Here is a 27,476-nt window from a genome sequence, read left to right as displayed (position 1 = left end):
CTTCCTGATGAACTGTCTTCGATGCCTTCCTCTCCTCACTTGCCTAATTCATAGGTTTATATCTCCAGGAAAATTACTAAATTGTTCTCTAACCAAGAATAGATGAGAGTGCTACAAAGAAGAAAAAAAAACTTTACTGATTTAAAAAAAAAATGTGTAGGAAAGATCATTTGGGATCAATTATAATTTTATTGGACATGATGATGCTATTATGATTGCATTTGAAAATTTTCCTTATCTGTTAGAGATGCATATTAAAATATTCATTAGATGGTATATGTCTGAAATTTGTATTAAAATACTCAACAGATTTTTGGTGCATTAGATGAAATAAAAGAGCAGAATATTGATCATTAATGAAACTGGGTAATAGGTACAGGGAGATTACTGTTCTTCCTACTTTTCTATATGTTTTATTTTCTCTATAGTAGAAAACAAAAATGAAAATAAAAACAAAACTTAAAGCAAATGTTATGCTGAAATGAAAGATTAAAGTTAGCAACAAAAATAGAATGTACTTTGTCCTCATTTCTTTGGCATCTGTAGAATTTAGCTGTGGAAGGAAGCCAGTGGCCTGTGCCAATTCTTTGTTTTCCTACATATTGTTTATGTGTAGATATGACCATAGTAACAACACAAAATATAAAAACATTGGGGGGAACTTCCCAGGCGGTCCAGTGGTTAAGACTCCACACTTCCACTGCAGGGGTCACAGGTTCAATCCCTGGTTGGGGAACTAAGATCCTGCATCCTGTGCCGGGTGGCCAAAAGAATTTTTTTTTAATTTTTAAAAATAAAAATAAAATAAAAACCATGGGGTTGTGGGTGGCTTGCGGGATCTAGTTTCCCGACTAGGGGTCAAACCCTGCCCCGGCAGTGAAAGCGCACCAAGTCCTAACCACTGGACAGCCGGGGAGTTCCCCACGTTCTGTTTCTTCTACAGCGATAGAGCCACTGCCTTGCTGTTAGGTAAGGCCATGTAACTAAGTACTTATCAATGGACTGAGAAACTCATTTGTGGCCTTTCTGGGACTGAGTTTTCAAGCTCATTTCCCCCCTGCCCACTGGCTTCAACAGAGAAGTGGTAGCAACACAGTCTCAGCCATGTGGATAAGGGACGGAATGGCAGAACTAAAGAATGGAAGAAACTTGCATCCCTGAATGAGCAGAGCTGCCACAATAACCTGGACTGCTCACATCGAGACCATAGGAAAAAGAAATAAAGTTTTATATATTATGTAAACTAATGGGATTTAAAAAAAAATCACTGTTTTTATATCTATCCCTATATAAAAACGTGTATATGAACACATTTATAAAAAAAAAATTACTACAATCTTTAATGTACAGTAAGCTAAAATTATTTTTATCTGTATATACCTACATATTTGAGTAGTCATTTAGAGAAATTAAATATTAATGTTTAAAGTGTATAAATTGTATAGGTCATATGTATGCCTCCATTTTCACGGCTGCTTCCAAAGGCATTCTAATGTATAGCAATTAGAAATTTTTTTTCCTTATAGCATTTTGTTGGTATTGCTTTGATGTTCATTGAGTAAAATGAATTTTCAATCTTTCAGCCATGTAACTGAGACTAGAAATTGAGTTACAAATAATTTGTGTTAAAAAAACTCATTTGAAGTTCTGAGGAAAGATGTAAACTTTTTGAGTAAAAACTTTAATTTTGTGAAACCTAGAGAAATATATACAGAGTTTTTTCTTAGTAGATAATCAAACTTAAATGACAAATGTTTGACTTTTTTTTTTTTTTAACATCTTTATTGGAGTATAATTGCTTTACAATGGTATGTTAGTTTCAGCTTCACAACAAAATGAATCAGTTATATATATACATATATTCCCATATCTCTTCCCGCTTGAGTCTCCCTCCCTCCCACCCTCCCTATCCCACCCCTCCAGGCGGTCACAAAGCACCGAGCTGATCTCCCTGTGCTATGCGGCTGCTTCCCACTAGCTATCTACCTTACGTTTGGTAGTGTATATATGTCCATGCCTCTTTATCGCTTTGTCACCGTTTACACTTCCCCCTCCCCATAGCCTCAAGTCCATTCTCTAGTAGGTCTGTGTCTTTATTCGTGTTTCACCCCTAGGTTTTTCATGACTTTTTTTTTTTTTTAAATTCCATATATATGTGTTAGCATACGGTATTTGTCTCTCTCTTTCTGACTTACTTCACTCTGTATGACAGACTCTAGGTCTATCCACCTCATTACAAATAGCTCAATTTCGTCTTCCTGGACTTGGATGGCTATTTCCTTTCCCACGTTAGGGAAGTTTTCGACTATAATCTCTTCAAATATATTCTCGGGTCCTTTCTGTCTCTCTTCTCCTTCTGGGACCCCTATAATGCGAATGTTTTTGCATTTAATGTTGCCCCAGAGGTCTCTTAGGCTGTCTTCATTTCTGTTTATTCTTTTTTCTTTATTCTGTTCCGCAGCAGTGAATTCCACCATTGTGTTTTCCAAGTCACTTATCCGTTCTTCTGCCTCAGTTATTCTGCTCTTGATTCCTTCTAGTGTAGTTTTCATTTCAGTTATTGTATTGTTCATCTCTGTTTGTTTGTTCTTTTATTCCTCTATGTTTTTGTTAAACATTTCTTCCATCTTCTCAATCTTTGCCTCCATTCTTTTTCCGAGGTCCTGGATCATCTTCACTATCATTATTCTGAATTCTTTTTCTGGAAGTTGCCTATCTCCACTTCATTTGTTTGTTTTTGTGCGGTTTTATCTTGTTCCTTCATATGGTACATAGCCCTCTGCCTTTTCATCATGTCTGTCTTTCTGTGAATGTGGCTTTTGTTCCACAGGCTGCAGGATTGTAGTTCTTTTTGCTTCTGCCCGGCTTTAGGTTTTATCTATGAGAAATTAAAGTTCCCAAGTGCAGGGTTAAAATCCTTTTAGTACAAGACTCCTACGCACTTCTTTAGTCTATTCTCTTGGAGTTCTTGCCTTACATTTTATCCCCTGACTATTCAGTGCTGAATCATGCCTCCTGCTATTTCCTCTGTCTGGAATTCCCTTAAGTGTCCTGTATAGTCTACTCGGGCTGTCATGACAAAATATCACAGGGTGGGTTAAACGACAGAAATTTATTTTCTTACATACTAGGACCCTGAAGTCCAAGATCAAGGTGTTAGCAGGTTTTGTTTCTTTGGTGGTGGCCTCTGTCTTGGCATTTCCCTGTGTCCTCACATGACCTTTCTTCTGAGACCACATATCCCTGGTATCTCTTTTGTGAGTCCGAATTTCCTCCTCTTATAAAGACATCAGTCAGGTTGGATTAGGGACCATTCTTAACTCATTTTAATTTAATCACCTCCTTAAAGGGTCTGTCTAATAGTCTGGTATACTGGGGGTTCAGGCTTCAGCATATAAATTTTGGACACATTTAGTTCATAACATGCCATTTTATGCTCCCAGAGCACTTCCCATTTTCAAAGCACTTTGCAAATGTGAATATATGTCTTTATTATCTAAACCAAAGCTAAAATAACCACCTGTTATTCCCTTAAAAGCCAACTCCGTGGTTTTAGCAACAGTTTCCTTAAGCCATTAGTAATAGTAATAATAATAGCAATAATGACAATTTATCTCTCTTACCTTTTACTTTATTAACTTAAAATGATGTATTCATCATCTGTCAGCATCATTACATTGGAATAGACTTTCAGAACTAAAAAGGGTCTTAGAATTCTAGGAGTGGAATTCTTTAAATTTGCATCTTGCCATCTGGTTGTTCAAGATGCCATGAACTATACTACTTTCATCGTTTTTTATGTCTCAGTTCTCACTTGTAATGGATGTACCTAAGTGGCCTAAAGTATCACTTAGTCTAGAGGTATTCAGAGAGACAAAGTATTTTCGTAAAAACCAGAAAACACCTAATGTTGGTCCTGAATTATGTCTGCAGACCAGGTAGAAGGACCATCTTTCAGGTCCACAATAATGAGATCAGCATAAGAGGAGCATTCACTGAGTCTCACACTCAGTATCTCAGAAGGAACTAAAAATCAAGAAAATGGTAAAAATTGGTAAAAATTATGAGTATTCTTTGTATGTTATTTTTACTTTTTTTATTTTATCCAAAAAAAAAAAAAAAAAAAAACAATCTGGCAGTAAAAGAGCGTTAACACCTGTAAGGAAAACTTTATCTGGGGAAAACGTAGACCTACAGGGTTGCCATTGGTTCTTTTTGATGATAGAATCCTAGACACTGCTGTAGCGCTGCCTGGGGATCTAGTCGGGGGAGCTGTGCTACTGAATGAAAGATCCCGGAATTGATTTGTTCATTTAATAACAGAAAATGTCCATGGAGGGTAGCTGGAGTAAGGAGAGAAGGTGATCTGGGCTTTGTAAATATCAGACCTACCCATTTTAAAGCTATCCTTGGAATACCTTCAAATGCATAAGCCACTGGGGGTTTTGTTTCTATGTGTGTTTTAATTTTAGCAAACAAACAGATGAAACGACAAGATACTGACTTTAAATATTTTCATCTTCAACACACTTTTCAAAAGTTAATATATATGCTCATTAAGGAAACATAAACATGATCATTTTTATCAACCACCTATAATATACTGTAAAATTGTAGGAACCTCAAGGGCCAGGGACATGGTCCTGACACAGTATCCCTGATAGAGGTAATATTAGTAATACAAAGAATAATAGTATCAAATATTCATTCAAGTAATCATAAATCTATGTTCTTAACCCCAGTTATTTAACCTCCTGGGTGTTCAATGTATTGTGTTATTGCTTTTGATGAAAGTGACTGTAAAATAGTTAATAAGACTGTAGTAGTTTGCATAAATGATTTTTAAAATAAGAGCTTTAATGAAATATAATTCATGTACCATAAAATTCACCCTTTTAAAGTAACAATTCAGTGGGTTTTAGTACATTCACAGAATTCTGCAACTATCAACACTATGTAACTTTAGAACATTTTTATCACCCTGAAAAGAAAGCATTACCAATCACTTCTTTATGCCCTTGTTCTTGGCAGCCAGTAATCTACTTTCAGTTTCTATGAGTTTGTCTATTCTGGGGATTTCAAATACAATGGAATTGGATGATATAAGGAATTGTGTCTGGCTGCCTCAACTTGGCATGTCTTCAAGGTTCATTGTTGTTGTAACATGTATTAATACTTCCATCCCTTTTTATGGCTAACATAATATTCCATTGTATGAGTATAGAAAGTTTTGTTTATCCATTCATCAGTTGGAGGGCTTTTGGGGCGTTTCCACTATTTGGCTATTATGAATCATGCTGTTATGAACATTTGTATACAAATTTTTATATCACTCTTGGTTATATATCTAGGAGTGAAATTACTGGGTCATATGATAACTGTGCTAAACATGTTAAGGAACTACTAAACTTTTTTTTTTTAATATAAATTTATTTATATTTATTTCTAGCTGTGTTGGGTCTTCGTTGCCGTGCATGGGCTTTCTCTAGTTGCAGCGAGCAGGGGCTGCTCTTCGTTCCGGTGCGCGAGCTTCTGGTTGCAGTGGCTTCTCTTGTTGCAGAGCACACGCGCGTGGACTTCAGTAGTTGTGGCATGTGGGCTCAGTAGTTGTGGATTGTGGGCTCTAGAGTGCAGGCTTAGTAATTGTGGCACGTGGGCTTAGTTATTACTCCGTGGCATGTGGATGTGGGATCTTCCAGGACCAGGGCTCAAACCCGTGTCCCCTGTATTGGCAGGTGGATTCCTAACCACTGCGCCACCAGGGAAGTCCTAAACTGTTTTTCAATGTGGCTGCACCATTCTACAGTCCCACTAGCAGTGATGGAAGATTCAACTTGCTCCACTTTCTGATCAAGATTTCTTTTTTTTTAAATTATAGCCATTCTAGCAAATGTGAAATGTTTTTGTTGTTGTACTTTTTTTTTTTTTTTTTCCTGCGGTACGCGGGCCTCTCACTGTTGTGGCCTCTCCCGTTGCAGAGCACAGGCTCCGGACGCGCAGGCTCAGCGGCCATGGCTCACGGGCCCAGCCGCTCCACAGCATGTGGGATCTTCCCAGACCAGGGCACAAACCCACGTCCCCTGCATTGGCAGGCGGACTCTCAACCACTGCGCCACCAGGGAAGCCTCTGTTGTTGTTCTTTTTTGTGGTTTTGAATTGCATTTTCCTAATGACATAATGTTCATCATCTTTTCATGTGTTTATTGGCCATTTATTTATCTTCTTTGGAGAAACGTATATTCAAGTTCTTTGCTCATTTTTAATTGGATTATTTGTCTTTTGATTGTTGTGTCAGTGAGGTTAAGTTTAGTGCATCTGTCACTTTAAAAATTTTTATTACTGCTTTGTCTAGTCAAGCATTTATTTAAACATCCATTAATCATGTATTATGTTCTATATTTGTGCTGGAAATACAACATCCAATAAGACATATCATCTCTCCTGTGGATTATGCTGCCTGTTTTCCTGCTCCTCAGTCCTCTTCTACCCTGCATCCCAAATGATTTTTCTAAAAGGTTAATTTGATCATGTTACCTATGCTAATGCCTTTAATGCTTCCTTTGTTGACTACAAGAAAAAGTTCTAGTTCATTAAAATGATTTTTAAAGCCTTCAAAATTTGTCCCTTGCCAGCCTCTTCCAGGTTATCTCTCATGTCCACCCTATACCCCCATCTGGGACAACTTTAGGGGTGTTCTAGTTAAATACCACATCTAGATATACTGAGGTTAGAGGCTAGGGAAATAAGTTCAAAAACCTGAACCAGGTCTCAGGTGAAAATGAAAAGAATCACTGGGGCTTTTTCTTTTAACTCTGGGTTCCAAAACAGTAGATCTCTCTGAAGCCTCTGACATGAGAAAACAAGCTATATTCTGTTATCCTTGTCTTTAATTGGATCTTTAGATGTTCCAGCCTCATCTCATTTTTACTGTTAAGTAGTAAAGGAAGAGCTAGAGCTTGGGTCCATGTTAAAGGGGAGCATAGCTCTTTAAGGATAGTGGTGGTAGCAGCAGTAATTAATGGGATTTTGTCCAGGGGAAAGTGGCAGGCTCAGGATGACACGATTAGTGGTCAAGAGAAAAGTTTCCTCCTGGGTGGAGATCTCTCTCCACCAACCTTGAGAGAGACTGAGTTTTAATTTTATTAAAGTCAGCTGCAGTTTCCTTAGATAGTCCACCAAGTATATGTCTGTACTAGTCTAGGAAAAGGGGATCACTACCTCATTGTATGATGTTGAAAATAGATCTAGTATATAAAATTGAAAATAAAATAAATAATTCCTTTTGAATTTAGACATAAACTAATCATATGGTAAAATCTATCTATATGTATATATGTATATATACACACAACACACAAATATAAAGCAGAGACTATAGAATTCAAATTATACATCTGAAGTGGAGTATATGTTATCTACTGATGCGTAATGAACTAACCCCAAAATTCAAGTGGCTTAAAACAGCCATTTTATTTTTTCAGTTTTATTGAGGTATAATTGACAAATGAAATTGTAAGATATTTCAGTTGTACATTGTGATGATTATATACATGTATATATAAATAAATAAATAAATAAATATATATATATATATATATACACACACACACACACACACACACACATATATATATGGTGAGAACATTTAAGTTCTACTCATAGCAAATTTCAGTTTTACAAATTATCAACTATAGTCACTATGTAAAAAAATCATTTCACTTTGCTCATCATTTTGTGGGTCAGAAATTTGGAAAAGGACCATCTAGGCCCTGTAATTAATTTGGTGTCACCTGGGGTGACTGGGGCTGGGTGACCCTTCCAGCATGACTCTTTCACTCACATGCCTGGCACCTCATGACTCCTTTGCCTTCCTCTCCATTTCTTGTCCTACTGGGCCTCTGCTAGTGGCTTGCAACAGCTCCTGTTGCAACAGCTGCTGGTTTTCCCAGGATGGTGGTCTTAGGGTAGTCATACTTAAGATGACAGTTGGTTTCTACAAGAGCAAGGCAGTAGCTGCCAGGCCTCTTAAAAGCTAGGCCTGGAATTGGCATAGCTATTACAGCATAATTTACACCATACCCTATTTTTAAAAAAATATTTATTTATTTGGTTGCGCCGGGTCTTAGTTGCGGCAGGCGGGCTCCTTATCGAACTGGGGCCCTCTGCATTGGGAGCACGGAGTCTTAACCATAGCCCCACCAGGGCAGTCCCTACACCATACCCTATTGATCAAAGCAGACCAGCAGAGACCCAAGGGGAAAGGACATAGACCCCAACTCTCAACTGGAAGAGCAGCAAAGAATTTGCAGCCATCCCTAATCTGCCATAACTATAAGATATTTTAGGCATATGTATCTGATAAGCACAAAGATTTCCACTGCTCCCCCCTGCCATCCTGCCAAGTATCAGTAAGTACCGTGCTAAGTTCTCAGCAGTTTGCAAATGTATTGGTTGCCTTAGGTAAAGATGGGGTGCTACTACACATATTGTGTATAACTTTAACAACTTTTAAACTATTTAATGGCCATGATAATCAAAATTCTCTATTACTTCTTTGATTTGTACATGTGTATTTTATGATCAACATTTTGAGTTGCAAGAAGCATGTAGTATGTTTTTTATGACACATACCCAAGATCTTAGGAGTATTAAAAAGTTTATTAATGCCTAGGATATCATTCTAGCCTACCTAATACCTTGATTTACTAAAGTCACAAAAGTTATGTTGGCTTTTTTTATGGATATAACTTTAGCTACATTGTAAAGCATAGCTTTGTACAGGTGTTTTCACATGTCTGATCCACTGACATTAAAGAAATTCAACCCTGGGGTCATAGAAGAAGCAAAAGACCCAATAAAGAGCACATGTTAACCGTTAATGTTCATTTACCAAATCCTGCTTAAACTCTTGTACTTTCAAAGCTAATTTCATCCAATTGCCTTTTAATTATAGTCTCTTGCTCCGAGTTGCAAATATAATGGCTTTTTAATATAACTTGCACTGTTCTGTGTCCAATGTAAGATGTAATCATACAATTTATTCAGTCAGAGCCAGTACATTAGGTAATTAAAACATAAGCACACACAGATTTCTGCAAATGCCTATTTGGCAGGAAAGTAATATAAGAATCTGACAATTCTGCTTTTGCACAGAATTCTTTCTGGATAAAATAGGATGGAAATCTTATGTCCACCAATGCACACTGTAGCTAAGGCAAAATACAGAAATCAAGTATGACTGTTCGGGAGACCTGTGCACATATCACAGAGAATAAAATAAACTAAAGTAGGAATGTAAGTGGTTTAACACATTGCTCACTATCTAATCACAGCCTTGCTAGATATAATTCTCAAGGCAGGATAGTTCTTCGTTATCCAAGATGTTAGGAGTTGAACAAACCCTCAGTCTCCTGTCCCTTTTAGAGGAGGAAGACAAAAAAAATAAAGATAATGGGATTTAAGATAATTTTCACTATTAACAAAAATGATCAAACAATATAACAGTTAAATCCTTTTTGAGTGGTGATTACTTTTGGGGAGTAAGAGCTGATGTATGCATAGGTAATTAAACACTTCTGTGGTTTCCACCTTTATTTTGGACTAACCAGATTTTATGTAAAGGCAAGTAATGTTTTATTAGCTGTTTCTGAATTACATATAATTCTGATAATTTTATAGCTTTTAAAAAGCATATTAAGCTATTTTTACACACTTATTCATTCCATAATTTATTAAGTGCCAACTAACTATGCCCTGTTACAGTGATGAGCTCTGCCTTAAGATTTTCAGTTTTTTGTAGAATGTTATTTCTCTAGTGTTACCTTTTAACTGTTAACCTTTGGCCATTAAAAAAGAAAGAAAGAAAGAAAGAAAAAAGATACAGGCCATGAATCCAAATACCAGCATGAAAACAAAAATGTTTATTTATTCATCAGGATTTGGGGTTTGTAAAATGCCAGTATCTGGAGACGTAAAAATCTAGATGGATTGATTTTCTTTTGTAGTTTTCTCTGGATTATGTATTCACATATCTTGTGTTCATTCTTCTTACTTAAAATACAAATGTGGAAAGTATATGTACATTTCTTTTCTGAAACATTAGCAAAGATTTCAGATGACATATCCTCATTAGCTAATCTCCTTTCCCATCTTTTCTTTTTTCGTTATATCCACATGCTTTCTTCCTGTTACATTCTTAACAATTTTAGGGTTCTTCTTTGGAAACAAAAAAAACCCCAAAAATACAGTTAGGAGACTGGCCAACTAACATCCTATTCCCAAGTCAGAATTTAACTAAGCTTTGGCATCCAGATACACAAGCACTTTCTCAGATTGATGTTCCTTGTACATTTTCGCGTTAGGGTTGTAAATACTGAGACTCTGGCCCCTTCAGTTCCAGAAAGGGTAGTCTCCAGAAGCAGACCAGCCTCCACACACAGGGGAAACCAATCTTGGTCTTTCTTGATGCCCTAGTCCCAGGTCTCAAGTTTACAGCCTAAACCCCGCCAATGAATTTATCTAGTCTTGACTTCTCTCTATTTAATTCCCACCTTTCACCTAGTGCCTTTCACCTAGTCCTCAAAGGTGTTATTCTAATAGCAACTCTAATTCAACTTTGGAATAGAAATTCCTAGAGGATCAAGTTAAATATACTGCTGTCAAAGCAAAAACCAGACAAACATATGATTCATCATCTTGATCAAACACCGAATTCTCATCCTAAATTCTATACTCAGGTGTCTGATTCAGAGGAAATTCCAAATTTATGAATGGATTATGTATCCTGTATTCCTTTTAACTTAGAGACTCTGGACCCACATTTCTATAGAAATGATGGTATGAATTCCACACCAAATATATTATAAATAAAAAATTAAATTTCCATAATAGTCCACAGTAATAATTAGCTCATTCCTAAGTAAAAAAGTCCTTGATTTTTTTTCCTTTTAAAAAAATCATATGTACTTTTACATTTTGGCATTTCTAAAAGCAAGATTAATCTTAAATTTGATTTGTTTATATTGTATGTTGACTTTTTGTTCTCCTGAAAAGCTGTTTATGGTACATATTGCCATTATCTCCAATGGTGTCTTAAATCTTAAACATCAAACTTCCTCCTACTCTATGGCTTCCCTCTGGCTGTGGACCTCTTTCCTTCCCTTTACAGCCAAGTTTCCTTTAAGGATATTTGCACATTTCCTATTGAATAGAGGTATTAAGATTTATGCAACTTGTTCCCTTTTAATGGACATTCAAGTTATGAATCAAATTACTATTGAAATATACTTTAGTGAAAATCCTTGAACAAATTATCTTTGTACATTAGTGAACATATTCTGTAGAATGGAATTCTAGAAATGAAATTATTGGGTCTAAAAAAGTGCACGTTATGGTTTGAACTATGTACACTCAAAAATCCATGTTGAAATCCTAACCCCCAGTACCTCAGAATGTAACCTTATTTGGCGATGGGCATCTTTATAGACCAAGTTAAAATGAGGGCATCAGGGTGGATTCTAATCCAGTATGTCTGGTGTCCTTTTAAGAGGAAATCTGAACAGAGACATGCACAGAAGGAAGACAATGTGAAGATACAGGAAAATGCCATGTAAACATGAAGACAGTCATCTACAAGCCAAGAAGAGACATTTGGAACAGAGCTTTTCTTCACAACCCTAGGAAGGAACCAATCCTGTCAATATCTTTTTTTGAACTTCTAGCCTCCAGAACTACGACACAATAAATATCTGTTGTTTAAGTCACCCAGTTGGCTGTTATGGCAGCCCTAGAAAACTGATCTAGCATTCCCCTCCCCAAATGGCGGGTGACAACATCCCTTAACCGACGTTGTAGGAGAGCAACTTCCCCCTGACACCTCACTGATACCGAACAATCAATTTTTGCCATGCTTTGCTAATTCTGAAGACAAATAAATGGCATCTCTTTTTAATGCACACTTCTTTGATTTCTGGGGTTTTATTTCCTTTTATTTAAAAATATCTAAAATGGATTCAAATGGATTGACACTATCAAATAACCATTTACATCTACTATATGATTTCAGTATAGTTTGATACAGTGATAAAATACAAAAATAAAATGATTAAACAATATATTTAACTTAAAAATTTTAACTAATTCACTTAGTGACAATCTGCTGCAAAATTTTGATTCTCTAGAATTATCATATGTATTAAGTATAAAAGGAAAAAGCTAAACAGTTGGAAACTACAAACTTAAAAGCAAAGTTAATTTCGTACTTATAGTATGGGATATTAAGTCCCATATCCAAAAATCCAATTTGTCATATATTAAGGATTACGCTTTTGAAGTAAGTTCATTACTGACATTATTATTGGAACTGCACTATAATTTTACACAAAGTTCTAAAATAACATCACAGACTATAGGAGCATCTATCTTAGTAACATTAAAAAAAAATATACCTTGTAGGGTGGCAATATTGATTTAAAAATTGTTTCCTGAAACAATAATCAATGAGGCATATTTGTTGCCATTCTTTTGTTAATACGCTTATCCTGTTTGAGGATTATTTTCCATCTTCTTTCATTGACTCATTTTGGCCTTTGCATGAGTTAAGAGGTGCGCTTTCATGTTATTTGACTGAATAAACTTCTTGAGACAGCCTTCAAAGGGACATACAAAAGGTTTCTCCCCAGTGTGGATGCGCACATGTGTACGCAAATTGAAGGACAGGGAAAAACGTTTTCCGCACCCTTCAAAAGTACACGGAAATGGCTTCTCTCCGGTATGAACCAGAAAATGTCTTTTTAGTTTTGCGCTCTCCTTGAAGGCTTTCCCACATTCTGCACATACGTGATCTCGGGGACTATGAACTCGGAGATGCTTTCTCAGGGATGCTCTATTCTTGAACTCTCTTATACATCCACTCTCAGGACAAACAATTTTTTCTGGAGCATCATATTCTTTATTTGTACTTGGCTTCATTTTAGTACATTCTGTGAGCTGTTTAGGATCTGAAAAGTCAATGCTGGGTATTTCTCCAGGAGGAAGCTTCTTGCCTGTCATGTACTCAGAAGACTCAAGAAGTGAATTCTCTCCACCAAACTGTTGAGGAAGTTCTTGTTTTGCCCCCTTTTTCATGTATTCCAAGGAACGTTCAAGAAGTGAGCTTGCCGTAAGAACCTGTTGAGAAAGCTCTTGTTCTGATCCTTGTTTCAGACAGTCAAAGGACTTAAGAAGTGAGTCCTCTTCCATGATAGGTTCAGAAAACTCACCTCTTATTATGCATTCTATGTAACAGTCAGAGAAGGAATCCTCTTCAACAACCCGAAAGCTAGTCTCATAGCACACTTCCTCATCACATAAGGTCCACGTCGTGTCAGGAGGTTTCTGCGGGGCTGGCGGTGACTTGTCCCCACTGACAGCTCTTCTACCAAGGCCTTTCTGGCCAAGTGTCTTTTCCCTTTTCTTCAGTTTCTGGTCCATGTCGTTCTGCTAGCTCCCTCCGTGAAGGTTTGCACCAGAATAGATCAACCACTTCTGGGAAGGAGTGATCTACGTGAATTGTTTTCAGCAAGCACCTGTTTGAGATAGTAGTCATTAGGTAAAATATATTCCAATATTAGAGCCATTGTCAGAAAAGGACCTCAAAAAATATCCTAGAACTCACTTTCCAATAACAGAATCACTACATTTATATCTTTGACTAACTCTGCAAGAGAGTAAGAGAATTAGCTGTGACATATGTACGTACGTAAGACATGGGTCATAAACATTTCTTTCCTGGGTATCCCCCGTAAGTTATCTGCCCTCCCTTATTGATCACCTAACGTTCATTGGGCACTCACTATGTGCTAGCCCTTTTCTAGGCTACTCATGGGTTGAGACACACCAGTGAATAGATATATTATACCCAAAATGTAATGTATGCCCCATGGGGTATACAAAATAAATAAGTAATGTACATTGTATGTTATAAGGCAAAGAGCCCTATAGAATAAGCCAAGGGACCGGTAGAAAGCAGGTGCTTGCAATTTTAAATAGGGAGCTCCAGGTAAATCTTTTTCTGTTTTCCCTAGGTGAATCTTGACTGAGGTAGTGGCAGCTGACTAAAAACTTAAAGGAGGTGAGGGAGCAAGATATGCCTATTCTTATGTAACACTCCTGTGAAATTCAAATTAAATATTGCATTTAAAGTGCTTAGCACAGTTCATGGCATAGACCAAATGCTGACCACTCATGTGAGCTACTGTTAGTTTACCTTTGTATTCATTCTATAAGTAGATGTTGGATCCTGCTAAGTGCCAGGTACTGTTCTAGACCAAGGGCAGCAAACTTTTTCTGTAAAGAGCCTGATTTAAACTTTGTGGGCCCTAGGGCCTATGTCATAGCTATTCAATCTCACCGTAGCACAGAAGCAGCTACAGACAGTACACAGAGGATGGGCAGTGCACAGCAGAGACTGATTTGGTGGATGGCTGTAGTTTGCCCACCCTTGTTCTATAAGATGGGGATCCAGAGAATAAGCCATGTGAAATCTATGTATTGCCATCTCTTATAAGTGCAAGTCAAAATAAAGGCACAGGGGAATGAGTGGTTTTTGATCCTTTTCTTAAAAATCTAAAAGTAGTACTATGAAAGTTACAGCATGAATATATTATATTCTTTCTAAGAGTCCTTTGCTTAATGTTACCATTGTGTCTTATAAAAGATCTCTTAATTTTAGCATCCTGATGTCCTGCTGTAGGAACAAAAATTAAATGCTTTTAAAAAGGAGCAAATGTGAAAGTACTGGAATGAAAATCAATAGCTTGAAAATGTTTTTAAATAGCCACATTAAAAAATGCCACCTCAAAAAGTTTGTGCCATTCACTTTTGGTAAAATAATACATAGAATGAAAACAAAACATGCTTTTATACCTTCTTAAACACTATATATACACATATACATATTTATATATGTAAATATATACTATATAAATTACAAATAAAATTAATTATATATTTACTTATATAAAATATATATGAATATTATCTGACATTTAAAAACTGCTGAGAGATTTTAAAGTGTCTTCTTAAGCATTCATATATACATATTTACAAATAAATATATAATTAATATTTTCATTATATATATTTAAGTATAAATCAAATATTTATATATAAATTGCTCAGGGAAGAGGTTTAAATTTTTTAAATATATGCATATATTATATAAATATATATTTCTATGTAATATACATACTCATGTTTAAGAAGACATTTAAACCTCTTCCCTTACCAATTGAAATGCATGTTTTGTTCTCATTGTATTTTTTTCTTTTGCCAAGAATAGCATGATTCTTTTGAGGAGGTTATTTTTAAATGTGGCTATATAAAAATATTTTCAGGGACTTCCCTGGCAGTCCAGTGGTTAAGACTTCACCTTCCAATGCAGGGGGTGCAGGTTCAATCCCTAGTCGGGGAGCTGAGATCCCAGATGCCTTGTGTCCAAAAAACCAAAACATAAAATGGAAGCAATATTGTAGCAAATTCAGTAAAGACTTTAAAGATGATCCACATCAAAAAAAATCTTAAAAAAAATATGTTCAAGCTGTTTGTTATATTCCTAATATATAATGTTAGTGGTATATGTGTTATTATTTATTCTGTCCTTTATAAAGGTGAAATAAACCAGGGAGACTGTATCCAGCAATATTTGCCTAACAAAATCGTGCTCTCATAGCTAAAAATAATTTTCATTTCACTTTGTATTAGTGCATATAGCAAGCACCTTTGGAGCAAAATCTCTAGATCTAAAGTTTAAGTAGGAAAGAACACAACAGTTCCCTCCCTCAATTAGTCCATTTAAAATAGCTACAACTGGTTTGATTCCAGCTTTTCTCTCCAAACTTATCTCTTGCCATCTCCAGTTCTCCTATTTCATCTCCAGCCATAATAAAGTCTCTTTCCAATAAAGTGCCATGCTCTTTCCTCTCTACCCTCATACTATACACCTGTAACTTACATAATATTGCTGTACATCAACTACATTTCAATTAAAAAAAAAAACTAGGATAAATACCAAACTATACAATTAAAAAAAAAAACCAAAAAAACTACCCACTCTCAATCCCCCTTACCTATGAGCATGTGCACAGATGGGGCATGCACAGGTTTACTTCCCACCTGCATTTCAGATCTCTGCCTAAATGCCACTTGCTCAGGCAAGCTTCCCTTGACTCTTAGTCTCAATTAGGTCTCCAAGCTAAACGCTCTCCTAGCTCCCTGTTTTACACTGACCACAGCCCTTTGGTTCTGATTATTTAAGCCCTGTCTTACCTACTAGACTGTAAGCTTTAAGAGAGCAAGGGCCTCTCCTGTCTTATTCACATGCCCCAGCACTTACATTTGTCTAATGAAATGAATTGATGAATATGCATTTAGTCATCAGACTGGTGATATCTGATTTAGCAATCTTATAAAATTAATTTACTAGAAATTTATTTGGGATGTTAGACATGCTTAAGGTAGAAGTTTCATAAAGTTGTCTATCAATGATGACAAGATGTTATCTAGAACAACATCTCCTATGAGATCAGGGTTGAGAGAAAGGTATTTTCTTTATGAATTTACCAGGGTCCAAGTACAGCCCTTACCTTTCTAAACTAGATTCTTATTTGTCAGATGTCTGAGCATTATGCCATGTCTCACACAATATGCAAGCCTGTGAGAACAATGTATAAATTGAAATGGTAACTTAATTTATTATGAGAATACTCCTGTTGATAAACTATATTCTCCTTTGGTAGAAATAACCACATGGAAAACGTAATGGTTAAACATAGTATAGGATGTTACATGAATTACTTAATGGCATGAGACTATATACTATATTCTATATTTCTCAAATTGTGATAGAAGTAGTTCCAAGGGTGCATCATTTACTTATTCAATCATTCAGTCATACAAATATTTAGTACCAAACTTTGTTCTAGGTGCTAACCCTTTTTAAAAATTCTTTTTAAATTAAAAAAAATTTTTTTTGTTTTAAATTTTTGGCCGTGCCGCCCGGCTTGCGGGATCTTGGTTCCCCCACCAGGGATGGAACCCGGGTCCACGGCAATGAAAGTCAGGAGTCCTAACCACTGGACCACGAGGGAATTCCCACGGTGCTGACCACTTAGAGCAACGAAGAAGATAAAGTCCCTGGTTTTCATAGCATTTTTATCTGTGTGAGACAGAAATGTAAATAAAGTTTTTATAAAATGGTAAATAAAATAATTTCAGGTTGAGAAAAATGCTATGAAATGAAACCAATAAGAGGAAAAGTAGGGGGAGGCTATCTTTAAAAAGAATGTCTGTAAAGGCCTCCAAGGAAGCATTAGACCCAGCCTGAAAAAGAAGAAAAGTATTAGCCAGGTGAAAGAGGTGGAAGAAGAGTGTTCTTTCCAGGCTGCAGCAGAAAGCGCAAAGGGATTAGCTTGCTGGACTGCAATGAAAGCCATGCTTATTACACAAAATGGCGGGCAAAGACCGTAGAGGTCTGAGATAAGGTTGAGGACGGTGCAGGAGGGAGCCATTTGCATGTCATTCCCAAACCGATGGGGAACCATTAAGGGGTTTCTTTCAAACAAGGAAATTAGCACGCTGTGATTTAGGTTAAAAGACTACTCAAGCTGATTTGTGAAGAATGGATTAAGGGAGGCAAGAGTGAAAGCAGAAAAAAATCCCTCAGGCTATTTTGTAATCTAGGAAAAGAATGTTGGTGGTTTGGAGCATGTGGTAGCAGCGGAGCTGAAATGGAGAGAGAAGGAAAATGGAGATAGAGCCTTCCAAACTTGCTGTCGGGTTGGATAAAGGGGGTAAGAGAAACAGGAAGCAAGAATGAGTGAGCGGTCCAATTTTTTGCTCAAGTAATTGGGTGGATGGTAGTGCCATTTGCAGAGATAATTGAAGAGGAAAGAAAGGAAAATAAGTTTACTCTTTATAATAAATAATTTAAACATTTTAACATAAAATAGACCTAGCCATTTCTTGCAATGAGATACAATATTTATGCAAAATTTTTACAACACAATTTTATACAATTTTTTAGAACAAAATTTAAAAATGCAACTTCAAAGAAAATTCAACCAGTCATCTGCTTTCTTGAAAGTGTATTTACTCTTCTCCTTTACGTTTTGAAAGTTTGAGGTCAGTGGCCCAAATAGCTGTAGGTAAACGCCGTTTAAACACTAGAAGCCTACTGGCCAAGGTCCACTCCCCACCTGGTTCCAGGATGATAAAACGCTTCCCATTTGTGCTTTTCAAAATCTTTTTGATTGGGATCCACGGTTAAAAATCCATCCTAAGTAGTGAACTCGGTACACACACCGTCTCCAATAGCTGAAAAAAGCAGTTCCATGGAACAAGACTTACCCATGCTACCGCGAAGCGCTCCGCTCTTCCAGTTCCTTTCAAAGGTAAGACGTAGAAGAAACTGCTACTTCTGCTCCCGACAGCTGTTGGAATCAACCTTTCTTTGCGCTCCGCCGGTTGGACCCACCCTCCTTTTGATGGACACATTGTCATCAGGCTACACCTACTTTTCAACTCTGCCTTGATTAGTTGAATTTCCAAGGAAAGGCTCTACCAACCTTGTGAAGGTCGAGGGATCAAGCAGCGGTGGGCGTGGAGGTGGGTGTGGCTCAGCTCCGCGCCGGGTGGGGTTGGTCGCCGGACCTGCCAGCGCAAGGTCACGTTCAACCAAGAGCAGGCGGGCAGGGGCAAGTCCCCCCACACCCCCTACCCACCCCCTCCTCACCCCGCGCCGCAGTCATTGGGCCCCCCGCCACGTGAGAAAGCCTCTTTGAACCCCCATCGCCCAGTTTTAGCAAGAAGTAGGCACTCAGTAAATCTCTACTGAACAAATGAACGTAAGTATAATCAAATTTAAGCAGTTATATATCAATGGAAGAAAATCGATTTTGGTGGAGGCAGTTTTTACCCCCTGGAATGCACACCACGCCTTTCCCTGTGCCTTCTCTTCTCTTCCCCCAAACTTCCTCCCCATCTCACCCTACCCCCAGTCGCAGAGAAACTCCTATTACTGCTTTTTCTTTTTCAGCCATTATGTGACTGTTCGTGTCTCTAAAGGTAACAACTCACTTTGAAAGCACCAGTCAACGCTCACCATTGGCCATGGTCTAGTGAAGTTTAATAGTTTGTATAAGTACACAGACCATTAAAACAAAAACCAAATCAGCGTTTAAAAGCCTCTTAAATTTTCACTTGATGCTTGCCTGCAATTCACATATATATCTGGGAGCAGTTCTCAACTCTTTATTTTTTGGGGGGGTGTTTATTTTAGAATAAATGTCAGTGAAAAAAATAAAAGATCGTTTCCAATAGGGGAAATATTAAATTTTAAAAGAATGTATTATTCCCTGATCTCCCCCAGTAGGCATACCAGGTCCCCGTCCATTTGATATAGATGTTATATAAAACTTCCTTAGCTCCTTACCTTAAAATATTTTTATTTGCAGGTGAATTTCTGAAGGCAGGAGTTGTGAGAAACTACTTCTCTCTTGTTCTCTGTGATGCACTGCTATGGTCTCTAGAAACTGCACAGGCAAGTTATCAGAGCAGGTTTGAACCAGATGTGTGTGTGTGTGTGTGTGTGTGTGTGTGTGTGTGTGTGTGTGTGTGTGTGATAAAAATGTTAATGTTTTGGGTTTCAAAAAGAAATACAACTTAAAGGAGCCAAAGAATCCTGAGAAGAGCATTCTTTCCAAATCTTTAAATGGCAGTGTCATTGGTCATTGGAAGTCCCTTTCCTCACTGGAGGCTCTCTCTATAAATCTATATAAAATGGCATCGTTATCACTTATATATGTAAATGATACATATAATGATATATACACAAAATATAAATAAACATCACTTATGTATATATGACATATATATAGGATGACATATATATATATAGAGAGAGAGAGAGAGAGAGAGAGAGAGAAATACACACATATAACTAAAGCCGAAGATCCTTTTTTTCATCTAACTCTTGCATCTTATTCACTAGACCACACAGTTTTGTTATCACCCCCGTAACTTTTGAGACAGTGCATACAATCAACAAGATTAATTCCCTTCCCCAATCTGGTCACTTGGTTTGTGTTAATGTAGCTCTGCTTGTAAACTGGAGACTACATGTTTAGAAAATCTAAATTTACATTTCACACTACACCTCTTACATAAATTTTTCTTCCTCCCATTTTGCTTTAGCTTTCCTTTCCATGGCCCTAGAGAAGTAAATCAAAAAGAAGGAATGCATCTGTTGTCATATGAACCCAGCTCAAGGGAAATTGAATTCCTCCAGAATGAGCTAGGGAACCAATTAAACCCTGAAACAAAAATGGGCTGCCTTTCGAAATTGATACAAAGAGGGTGGTTGGTAGAAACAAGCAGCTTTTTGGATTGCTAAAGTTTTAGTCATAGTAATTCTTCTAAGAATAACATTTTAGCTGGTTTTTAAAAAAATTTTAGTTTGACAATTTATTTCTGTGTTACCAACCAATATTTCCCTTAAAACGTCTTAGAATTCAAAAACTACAAATGTGCTCTAATTCACTCTACACATATTTAAGTTTCTCCCGCAGTCAAGCCATTGTTCTGGATCCTTGGGATATGTATCCCAGGCCTCCTGGAATTTTCAGGCTGAAGTTGCAGGACCAGAACTAGGATGAGGCATGTAACTTACTGGTTTTCTGCAAAAATATTTGAGGGGTGTCCTAAAATTCAGTTAAGATTAATAATATTTTAATGCAATATTTAAGCAATAAAATTAGTGCAAAAATTCATGATGAACAAGATGTTAAAAATTTAAAGACAACGAAGTAATCACGCTTTGTAAATATCGAAATGCAGCTATTACTAGGACAATGAAGGGTAGGTACTGGGTGTTAAGAGAGCCCAGAATAGGAGACTGTGACGGAATCAGGAAGTTCAGGAAGATTTCCCTAGAGCTGCTGTGATCTGAAGGTGGTCAGCTGAGAGGGGACATCTTCCTGATAGTGGATGGAATACCTATGAAGGCAAGGGGAACAAGAGGGGATGTGCAGTGCCAGACCCCCAGCCCTTGTAGGTCATGGTAAGAAGTTAGATCTTCATGCCAAGAGCAATGGGAATGGAATATTTTAAAAACACATGTGTCATGTATAGTCGATGCATATTAACCTTAAACTTGTAAAACATTGTTTCATTGTTGGAGCTTCAGTCTATCTCTATTTGACTTAGCGAATTAAATGTTTTACATGCAATGTCTCATTTTATCTTGAAATCAGATTTACAAAATGATTATATTACTATTGTTATTATTATCATCATTTTATTAGTATTTTAACATGAGAATTCTGAGGCACAAAGAAAGTTTACACACTGGTAAGTAGCTAAACTCAGATTAGAACTTGAGTGTGCTTAATTCATTGAGATATAGCATTTTATATTATGGTATTTTACAAACTCCATGGGTATAGTTTTCATAAAAAGCCTACTGCATTATTATTTTCTGTAATTTGTAATGCCTTTTTACATACTTATTTGATCTTGATAGAAAGCTTATGAGTTGTTATTACCTATTTTATGGATAAGGAAATGGGAAGTCAGTAATGACAAATGCCTTATTCAAAGCCACAGAGGTATTAGTTTATGGGCCAGAGTTTACAACCTAAGTCTTGCTATCTTGACACAAAGTTTAAAGGCAAAGTTAATTTTCCAAGTTCAGTCAGTTGTTTAAAGAGCTTTTGAAATGTAGTTTTAGAGTTTCCATTCAGAAAAAGCCAGGCAATAATAAATGTTTCTGCTTGGAATTTGATGTCTTAGTAGAATAAGATTTTTATGAGGGTATATTCAGGTACATTTTGACTGCATTTTTAAAAAAACTGAGATGTAATTAACATATAACATATGTGTTGCAAGTACACAACATAATGATTTGATATATGTGTGTATTGCAAAATGAGCAATGCAATAAGTCTGGTTAAATCCATCTAGTTAACTTTTATGTGTACAAAGTTACAAATTTTTTTTCTTGTGATGCGAACTTTTAAGATCTATTCTCTTAGCAACTTTCAAATACACGTACAGCACAGTATTATTAACTATAGTCACCATTACATCCTCAGGACTTGTTTTATAACTAGAAGTTTGTACCATTTGACCACCTTTACCAGGCTGGAGGTGGGGGATGAGTAGGCATGGGGGCGCATAAAATGGGAGAAGATGGGCTCTGCATTAAAACAAAATCTAAATGGAAGCTGTCTGGTACTTCACACTGAGCAGAATGAGACTTGTATCCAAATCTCGTATATTTTCAACAGTCTTTATGCTCTTTAGATGAAAGCTATAACCACATAAACATTGTCATGTTTCATTTTCTTTGTGAGAATTTAGCAGTGAGCCTCACTGCAGGAGCTAAAGACTATTTTTTAGACCACAGATTCTCCCTGGACTTTGACAATGATCCGTAAATGTTATTATTTGGCAGTTTCATAAGATCCTTTCTTCCTCTTAAGAATGGACTATCCACATAATTCCCTTCCTATTAAGGGACCTATTAAAATTGGGCTCACCTGGAGAAAATTTCAGAGCTTGATCTAACTTACTTTAGGTAATTTCTCATTTTTCCATAAAAATTTATGAGTCAACCTCAGATGTGTTTTTTTTTTTTAACTTTTTTTTTTTTTTTTGCCTGTGGGTCTTTGTTGCTGCTCATGGGCTTTCTCTAGTTGTGGCGAGCGGGGACTACTCTTCGTTGCGGTGCGCGGGCTGCTCATTGTGATGGCTTCTCTCTTTTTTTTTAAAAGGGTAGAATAAATTTTTATTATACATCATTTTTATTTTTAAAAAAACTTCACCTTCATAGAATACATTTTCACATTAGAGATTCCCACAGTGGGAAAACAACAACTTATTACTTATAATTTTATATTTGTGGACAGATTATTTTAGGACAAGTAAAATAAACACATTTGAGGATTAAGTCTCCATTTAGAACCAGTAACAATTTGAAACATCTATAAAGGGACCTCTTCCCTCCATGAAACTTATCTATATTCAGAAACTCTCCAGGCTCTTCTTCCTAGGATTTAGAAATCAGTAATGTGAAATATCAGCATTTATAATTTTCAAATCTCCCTAGGACACGTAACCATCAGTAACTGGTATCGACTGAACGGTGGGGGGGGGGGGGGAATGTTTACAAAAACAAAACACTGCCTAATTTTCTGCAAAGTCTTTACTTATGAATTAACAGTCGTTCCCTTTCTCCACCATTCTAGGACAAATATAGAAGTGTGATCAAATATTGAGAGTAATAAAGCTGAATTCCCTTTAAAAGTCTGATAAATTAACAGACAAAGGCTCATATATAATGTTTAGTTATACTGTGAGTCTTCTGAGAAGCTGTGAGACACCGCATTAACTCTCCAGAATACAAAGCTCAGTCTCACAATTTCTTGGATACAATTTCTCTCAAATCTTTCTTCAAAGATTAAACTCTAAAAATAACCGGCTGATTAGGAGAAGAGGTTTATCAGCGGGACTAATCTGTTACTTCCTTCTTATTGTGAGTTGAAATGGCATGACAGAGCAGAGGCAAGGAGGTGTACAATCAATTCTTTTTTTTTTTAAAGATTCAGGATTACTTCTTTATTTTTATTTTATTTATTTATTTTTGGCTGCATTGTGTCTTCGTTGCTGTGCACAGGTTTTCTCTAGTTGCGGCGAGCGGGGGCTACTCTTCGTTGCGGTGCGTAGGCCTTTCACTGCGGTGGCTTCTCTTGTTGCAGAGCACAGGATCTAGGTCCGCAGGCTTCAGTAGTTGTCGCTCGCGGGCTCTAGAGCGCAGGGTCAGTAGTTGGGGCGAACGGGCTTGGTTGCTCCGCGGCCTGTGGGATCTTCCCGGGCCAGGGCTTGAACCTGTGTCCCCTGCGTTGGCAGGCGGATTCTTAACTACTGCGCCACCAGGGAAGCCCAATGTACAATCACTTCTCAAGGTGTTAAGTCTAAAGGGTCAGAGCTTCCACAGCATAGCCACAGCTTTGCAGATGCCCACATCATGATAGTTGAAATAACAAAGCCCAACAAAGGTGAACGCCGAGAGCACCAAAAAGCCTGCCTTGGCAGCTTTCTGCAATGCAGCCCCTTGAACATAGTCAGTAACAACTTGTCCAACGCCCCAGTGACTATGAAGAGTGAGGGCTGCAGCCAGAGAGTAGTCCACCGCAGAGCAAGGATTCAAATAAGCAGCTGGAATTAGGCCCAGGAGCAAAACACTGACAACCCTCTCACCAGTCCAGTGGAGAGATGCAGCCTTGGAACCAGAATGGTGGCTGGGTGACAGGTGAATGTGCTGTATTCCACAGCATCCTGGGGTTGATCAGTCCTGGAGAAATGCTGAGACATGAGCCGGTCTGACCACTGGGGTTCGGAGGAAGAGAGCTCGCCGACCTCTGGCACCGCAGAGGACACTCAGCCTCCAGAGAGTCGCCATGTCGCTCGGAAAGGCCTGTGGTGGCTTCTCTTGTTGTGGCGCACGGGCTCTAGGTGCACAAGCTTCAGTAGTTGAGGTGCACAGGCTCAGTAGTTGTGGCTCACGGGCTCTAGAGCACAGGCTCAGTAGTTGTAGTGCACAGGCTTAGTTGCTCCGCGGCATGTGGAATCTTCCCGGACCAGGGATCCAACCCGTGTCCTCTGCATAGACAGGTGGATTCTTAAACAGTGCGCCACCAGGGAAGCCCTAAACTTTATTGTTTTGAGATATTTGGGGGTTTATGGAAGAGCTGCAAAGACAATACAGGGAGTTCTCATATTTCTCTTCACCATCTTCCCTTAATGTTAATATCTTACATGACCAGTGTACATTTAGCAAGATGAAGAAATCAACATTGGTACAATACTATTAACTAAACTCCAGATTTTATTTGGACTTTGCCAGTTTTTCCAATAATCTCCTTTTAAAAAAAATCTGTTCTAGGATCCAATCCAGATTCCATTTTGTATTTAGAAGATAGTTAATGCACAGACATGAGCTCCACAATCTAACCCCAGTTCTAGCCCAGAAAATGTAATTTTTGTCTTGGAATATCCTAACATCACCCCTCCCATAAAATTCACCCCGAGCTTGATTCCAAGCTTATACCTCTCTTAAGACTCAAATCAAGAATCACCACCTCTCAGGAAACCTTTCTTTTGGAAACTCAATGCCATCTCTCTCTATATAGAGTTACTTGGCTTTTAGGAATATATTCTATATGATCAGCCATTTAACATTACCTTTAGAGATTTTTTTGTATGTGTAATGTGGTAAGTAGAAAACCAATAAAATGCATATCTGTACAGGAGAAGATCATTGTGGCACATTGGATGCTCCAGGCTTTTTAAGGTCTATATATACTCTAAATAGGAATATGGTAGGACAATTTGGTTACGAAACTGTTTTGTATTATTTTTGAAGTGGTGAGAATAAATAATGAATGTCAGCCTGTAAGTATTACTGGTTCTGCCTTATTTGGGCAAAAAAAAAAAAAAAGAAATGTATTAAAACATAATTGTGGACTACACAGTCATAAATAATCATTTTTGTTTTTGTTTGTTTTTTTGGAATTTTTAAGATCTAAATTCATGTTGTTCAAACTATGACTTGGAATCACTGGGTGAGTATTTTGTCATTGCCAAAAAAGTTTGAAAACTGCAGCTCTAAATAATTTGTTTACATATATGGTTAGAAGTGTATCAAAATGGGTAAATATGTAAACATCAGTGCTTCAAACAATCTTTGCTTTATTTATTTATTTATTGAAGTAGAGTTGATTTGCAGTGCTGTGCCAATCTCTGCTTTTACTCATAGAGACATTCTTTTTCATATTCTTTTCCATCATGGTTTATCACAGGAGATTGGATATAGTTCCCTGTGCTATATAATAGCACCTTGTTTATCCATTCTAAATGTAATAGTTTGCATCTCTCAACCCCAAACTCTCACTCCATCCCTCTCTCTTCCCTCCTCCCCCTTGGCAACCACAAGTCTGTTCTCTATGTCTATTTCTTTTTTTTTTTTTTTTTTTTTGCGGTACGTGGGCCTCTCACTGTTGTGGCCTCTCCCGTTGCGGAGCACAGGCTCCGGATGCGCAGGCTCAGCGGCCGCGGCTCACGGGCCCAGCCGCTCCATGGCATGTGGGATCTTCCCAGACCGGGGCACGAACCCATGTCCCCTGCATTGGCACTGCGCCACCAGGGAAGCCCTGCGCCACCAGGGAAGCCCTGACTGTTTCTGTTTTGTAGATAGGTTCGTTTGTGCCATATTTTAGATTCCACATGTAGGTGATATCATATGGTATTTGTCTTTCTTTTTCTGACTTACTTCACTTAGTACGATAATTTCTAGTTGTATCCATGTTGCTGCAAATGTCATTATTTTGTTCTTTTTTATGGTTGAGTAGTATTCCATAAACAATCTTTATTTAGAACTTAAATACTTTATGTTTTCTTTTTTAGCTAAAACTCCCAAATGTGCTATAATGCAAGTTGGTTTAGGTAATCTACTTTATATAATTAGACAGTGTAGGTCCTCATTTCTCCAGTTATACTTTGTTGTTCTGTCCCCAAGAAAATGAAGTATATAAGAATTAGTTTTTTAGCTACATCCATCTTTTTGACTTGCAACATTTAATATTTTGAGTAGTTTGTTAAAATTGTAGAAAGCCGTAGAATGTAACACAGTAGAACCCAGAAACAGGCCTGTACACATGGGATAACCTGACAGATCTACGTTCCCCCAAACTTTATGTTCAAATCTAATCCCCAGTGTGATGGCATTTGGAGGTGGCACCTTTGGGAAGAAATTGGGTCATGAAGGTGGAGCCCTTGTGAATGGGATTAGTGCCCTTATAAAAAGAAGCCAAGAGCTGGCTTATTCTCTTCCCGTCACTGTGAGGATACAATGAGAAGTTGGCTGTCTGCAACTCAAAAGAGGGCTTTCACCAGAACCAGCCATGCTGATGCCATAATCTTGGGCTTTCAGCTTCTAGAACTATGAGAAGTAAATACCACTTGATGGTATTTTATTATAGCAGCCTGAGTTGACTAAGGCACTAACTCATGAGAAAGGTGACAGTGGGAAAAGGCTAGTATTTTCAGAAACAATACTGAGACAGCTATACATGTAGCAAATTAGAATCTTGACTCCTAACTCACATTGCACACATAAATAAGTTCCAGACTGTAGCTATAACTATGGATTGTAGATATAATTGTGGAAGGTAAATACAACTTTGAGAAGGAAATGGAAAAATAGCTTCTTAACTTTGGGGTTGAGAATGATTTCTTATTCGATATACAAAAGTACTGAATATAAAGGAAAAGAAAGAGATAAGTTGGATGAGATTGAAATTATGAACTTTAAGAGGTACCACTGAAAGAATGAAAAGGTATATCCCAGTGATTTTTTTAAAAAAGGTAAATAAGATGCTGCT

The 27,476-nt window shown here is 37.4% G+C and overlaps 1 protein-coding gene and 1 pseudogene across 1 annotated transcript; both read right to left on the bottom strand.

Moving 5' to 3' along the window:
* Positions 1-12,417: 12,417 nt before the first annotated feature.
* Positions 12,418-13,551, bottom strand: ZFP42 (ZFP42 zinc finger protein). Its single transcript, XM_004328739.3, has one exon. The coding sequence runs from the start codon at positions 13,468-13,470 to the stop codon at positions 12,568-12,570; it is 903 nt and encodes a 300-aa protein (XP_004328787.1). The 5' UTR covers positions 13,471-13,551; the 3' UTR covers positions 12,418-12,567.
* A 10,441-nt stretch (positions 13,552-23,992) lies between these two features.
* On the bottom strand, positions 23,993-24,496 carry LOC101328911 (succinate dehydrogenase [ubiquinone] cytochrome b small subunit, mitochondrial-like; annotated as a pseudogene).
* Positions 24,497-27,476: the final 2,980 nt, after the last annotated feature.

The sequence above is a fragment of the Tursiops truncatus genome, chromosome 21, assembly GCF_011762595.2.
Source record: "Tursiops truncatus isolate mTurTru1 chromosome 21, mTurTru1.mat.Y, whole genome shotgun sequence".
Taxonomy (NCBI): domain Eukaryota; kingdom Metazoa; phylum Chordata; class Mammalia; order Artiodactyla; family Delphinidae; genus Tursiops; species Tursiops truncatus.
Note: the sequence above shows the minus strand (reverse complement) of the source record. Positions and strands in the feature narration are given on the sequence as shown.

Bases quoted from the DNA above. Each gene is read 5' to 3' on its own strand.
- ZFP42 (XM_004328739.3), bottom strand. From the start codon at position 13,470: ATGGACCAGAAACTGAAGAAAAGGGAAAAGACACTTGGCCAGAAAGGC.